The sequence below is a fragment of the Penaeus vannamei genome, chromosome 18, assembly GCF_042767895.1.
Source record: "Penaeus vannamei isolate JL-2024 chromosome 18, ASM4276789v1, whole genome shotgun sequence".
In the NCBI taxonomy this organism is placed as follows: domain Eukaryota; kingdom Metazoa; phylum Arthropoda; class Malacostraca; order Decapoda; family Penaeidae; genus Penaeus; species Penaeus vannamei.
The window spans coordinates 11,240,921-11,245,920 of record NC_091566.1 but is presented as its reverse complement, the minus strand read 5'-3'; the positions used below and the strand labels follow the sequence as shown (position 1 = coordinate 11,245,920).

The 5,000-nt window shown below is 41.1% G+C and overlaps 1 protein-coding gene across 1 annotated transcript in view; it reads left to right on the top strand.

The window, feature by feature from the left end:
• Positions 1–1,432, top strand: part of LOC138864725 (uncharacterized) — a 7,070-nt gene extending 5,638 nt beyond the window's left edge. Inside the window, exon 4 of the mRNA XM_070132887.1 lies at positions 1–1,432. This exon is cut by the window's left edge and continues 129 nt beyond it. Coding sequence (XP_069988988.1) covers positions 1–99 — 99 coding nt within the window. The 3' untranslated portion in view covers positions 100–1,432.
• The last annotated feature ends 3,568 nt before the right edge of the window (positions 1,433–5,000 follow it).

Sequence of the window (5,000 nt, the reverse complement as noted above, 5' to 3'; positions counted from 1 at the left end):
AACCGTATCAGTGAGGCTGTCTATGCCAACATACTCGCAAGCAGTGAGCATCAGTATGCAAATATCCATGTAGCAACTACTTGCGTTATTTCACGTTGACTAGTCACTTAATGTCAGAGAGAGAGAGGAGAGGATCATGTTTTCCTTTTAGTATCCTTTCACAGGTATGCTTAATGTATCATATTCAACTATGTGCCCGCCAAGGTGCATTCTGATGATTTATCCCATCTTTTAAGATAGAGCCATGCACAGAGTTGTAGGTTTGCAGGTGATGGAGTTGGGGCAGGCAAAGACCTCCTCCTTCTTGGGTTTGACAGAGTGTGTGCAGGAAATCTTGGCTGCATGGATGAGATATCGTTTTTTATTGGCATGTCCCTTAGTCTCGCCTCCATGCTATTGGGGAATATTCGAGGGAGGGGAAGTGGAGTCACACTTTGTGCCTGTCTACGAGTCATGATGCTTTGTTTAAAGGGTTATTTCGAGAGTTTACATCTCATTTCAAGCTGCAAGTGTAATGCCGTTACCCAATGGCTTCTGTGACATAGGGAAGAGCCCCGGTATGTACATATACTGATGGAAAGAATTCCTGAAGGAGGTAGCTTTTACTTAACTTCAGTGACTTTTAAATCCAGCCATGCTAAGAGGAAGAAAGGTCTTCTGGAATGTCGGCCTTGGTTCTGAGATCACTAACCTGCACGTAGAACTGACTTGTTTATTTTACAATGATAAAGTAGAAAATGATACACCTTGATTAAAGAGTCGAGAGTTGTTTATTTAGTTACAGGAGTTAAGTACATTTACAAGGACAGAGTTAGGTTACAGAATGCAAAGCAAAACTTGACTGGCCAGGAAAGGCCGGAATTTAACGTCGAGCTCCCTGTCCAGCCAAATAATTCTAATTAAAGAAATGAATATCCAAAGGCCCAAAAATGCTAATTATAATACTCAACACTGCCAACACAATTGTCTGTAGATAAAGATGCTTTAGAGTTGTAAATAGTACCCTGTTTATGTTGGCTTCTGCTTAGCTGATATCCATATGATATTTAAAAAATAGTAGGTCGATGTGCCTGCTGTGTAGTGATCTACGTTGAATGCGTTCTTGCTTACTTTAGATGAATATTGTATGCTATAGGAATGGCCAGAGATGTCATCTTGAAACACTGGTGGCTACATGATGCTCTTGTGCCATGGGAAAAATATCGTCTATATAGGGTTATCAAAATGTAGAGTGAAAATCTTAATGCGTTTATGTTTTTGGTGTAAGCAGCCAACATTCTCCCCTGGTGGCGAAGCGTTGATGGAAGCTTGTCTTAAATGTTCTTCATTGTTTTTTTGCATGTTTTTATGTGTATGTCTATGGCTTTGTTATGCATATGCTTGTGGTAATGTAAAAGACATCTGAGTGTATTAAATAAACTATTCTGGCCCAGTTTTAGCCTTATTAATGAAATAAGTTGACCAAAAAGCATCTTAAAATTAGAGGTTTTCAAATTCTCCAGGATCATGGTGGATAGTGTACTTATATGATTCTGGTTTCGTATTTTACTTCGACGTGCTAAAAAGTCGTGTGCCTAATGATGTTGAGAGAGAGAGAGAGAGAGAGAGAGAGAGAGAGAGAGAGAGAGAGAGAGAGAGAGAGAGAGAGAGAGAGAGAGAGAGAGAGAGAGAGAGAGAGAGAGAAGAGGAAGAAGAGAGAGAGAGAGAGAGAGAGAGGGGGGGGGGGGGATAGTTAAAGTGAAAGCAAGAGAAAGAAAGTGTGATCCTTACCCATAATTGGGTTTACCTCATATTCCCTGGCGTTCTCTCAAGACTGAGTATCTCCCGAGTCAGCCATATATAATTTTGTATCATGTTTCTCCCAATTAATTTTAGTGGCATATTCAGTAGGACAAATATGTGTCTTCGATTAGGTAGGTTCAAAATATTTCGTGTCGAAATATATATATATATATATATATATATATATATATATATATATATATTTGTGTGTGTGTGTATGTATGTATATATACATGAGTGTATGTGTGTATGTGTGTATGTCTTATGCGTGCAAGAGGAGGAGAGGAAGGACATTGTCTTAATTATCACAATTCAAAACATGGATTTACGACTATATTATTCACTTGTCAAGCATTACAGCCTTCAGTGTCAGGGTAAAACACAATTCTAATTACCAGTCTAGCCGTCGCAGCGGTCGGACGTATTTTTGCCTCCTCTCCACATCAGGCAAACAGCTCGGCCAACCATGGCATCCTGTGGTCCCGCAAAGTCATAGGGAAATCTGGCTACCTCCCCCGGATCAAAGGGGGCCAACCGGGGGGCTACCCCAGTGGTTCCTTGTGCAGCTAGCACAAGCTTTTATCCCCAGATTGAAAGGGGACCCTTTAGACCAGAGTATCGAGCACCCTTCCTAGGGTAATGGGACCTCCGCCCAAGGACACAGCCCCCCCCCCCCCCACGGTAACGCAGGTCAGGATGATGGTCACTCCCACGGCAGCCTAGGAAATGGCTGCTCCCCCCCCCGGGGTAATGGGTGCATCAATGAAGACAGTGCAGCCCGTGAAAACATTGAAAGCAACACTCAAAAAAATGTCTATTAAATCAGCAGTGTAATAAAAGTGCTGATCACTATCCTATGTTTTGTTGAAAAAAGCGTGGGCTATATTGATTACCAGAGATTGAGAAGGCCCATGATATAGTAATCAACTTATCAGACTCTAGGAAACCTAGAAACATAACAAGAGACACTAAGATGATAAACATCATTGTGCACACCATAATTGGCCACTGTATTAATAGTGAAAACCTGGTGTTGGCAACAACTAACATCCCAACTCAGGACTGAGGCGACACAATAAATTGATGGATCAGAAGCAGGAATGCGAAGAGGCAGACCCCCACCCCCACCAAATCCCATCCGATCTGCCTTCCCGTCCTTGGCCAATCCTCCTACCAATCTTTCCCATTCACTTCTCCCTATCAGAATGTCCTCTACCCAAGAACCTTCCTCCACACCGTCCCAGCTGTTGTACCCGGGACCAACGACCCTCCCAACTCTCTTCCTCTCCCGCCTATCTCCCCTCTCTCCACTCTCTCCCCCAGCAAGTGAGCGGGCGTGCGCCCTTGCTGCCTCGCCAGCCTCCCCGAGTAACAAGACACAGCAGTCCTTGAGCATCCCACGAGCCAAGGGGAAAATTGAAGCACATACACAAGTAATGCCGAGGTGAAGGCTTAAGAAAAAACAAAGCAAGAAGAACCAGAAGGGACTCGAGTCTAATCGCCAGGAATCCCTCCTCCCACTGCCCCCCCCCCTAGCTCAACCTCCAGCTCCAGTAGTGTCGAAGGTCGTGACCAACAACCGTGAAGAAAGAGCAGGACAAGTTGCTGAAGACGCAGCTTTCGTCACAGTAACATCAAAGAAACAAAAAAAAACAATGCAAGAGAAAAACGACAAGTGCCAAAGCCCATGGTAGGGGTTGATCAACCTGACACAGTGTTCCTTTTTTATCACAAGTTGTTATCTATATTATATATATAGAATATGTATATAAACATTTAACTCAGTAAATAATGAACAAGGTCGATAATGAATCATACGAATTTAGGACTCGATCCGAGACTTGCTTAGTTTTGGACAAAGCCTGGTCCTTTTTATTAGGACTGAGTCGTGGAGTATGAGTTGTGGGAAAACCTCCCACAACTCGACCACCAAGCCATACCATTCTTCCACCAACACTACTTGTCATAAGTTATAATCTCTATCTCTCTTTTTTACTATCTTTCCAATTATCTCTCTATCAGCCCATTGCTACATCTCATCCAACTCACTACCACTCACTGTGTTGACAAGAAGCCATGCAGACAAAGCAACGCAAGTTGACAAGGGGTCTGTGCATTTACCAGTCTACCAAGAGAGAGAGAGAGATATCGGTCAGTGAGCGAGGAAGAGAAAGAGAGACCGGAGGAAGTAGTGATGACTTCATTGGATCTAATACTCTCGTGGTCATAGAGCCAAGTCCACAGACGAGCAATGTGTTGGTGTTTTAGCTGAAAGGAGGTTTGTTGTAGGAGAAGGGAGTGAAAAATGAATCTTTTTTTCATAAAATAAATTCCTGAACTGAACCATTGCACGCCCCGTGGACCACATTACCCTTACACACAAGATAAGTCCTCAGGCAAACCAAACAATATCATTGTTTTTAGTAAAAAATATCAATCATTTTGTTTGTGATGTGAACTGTAAAGTCACATGCATTACAATGGCTGAATATTTATATAAAAGGAAGGGATGACCACTCACTCATCTAACAGCAGTTTTCACTGCACAATCAGCCTAAGCATTGTTACCCTAGGACGTCATTTACACCATCCCTGCTGGACTGCTACATTTTTTTTTTTTTTTTTTTTTTTTGACTATGGCCTACAAAATTGACTAAAAACTGTATCTAATGTAATTGCTCTGATCAATTGTGTGCTAATAGTAATGATAATCGTAATAATGATAATAGCAATAATAATGATAATAATAAGAGCACTGATAATAACTACAATAATAACATTAAGAATTACAATAATAATAGTAATAATAATAATGGCAGAGAGACTGTAAGAGAGAAAGAGCTAAAGCGAGAGGATGAAAGAGAGAGACAGAAAGATCTCTGCATGATGGGGAATATTTTCCATAGTGTATTAACAATAATAATAATAAAGAAAATAACACTGATAATGATATGAATATAAAAGTTACTTACACTTGTCATGTCATATATACATGCACATAGAAGTATAACAGTATCTACCTAGTAGCTGTATAACGGCAAGAAAACGGATTTTCCTTAACTTATTTCTCTGTACCACTCGTTACAGAAGAGCTACATCCATGAAAGTTGGGTCAAGGGTACAAGTGCTCGAGATCTTCCTGGTCCCATAGTTTCATCTTCCTTGTTCTTTGTAAACTATGCATTTTCAGCATTTAAAACATAAAAATAAAACATTTT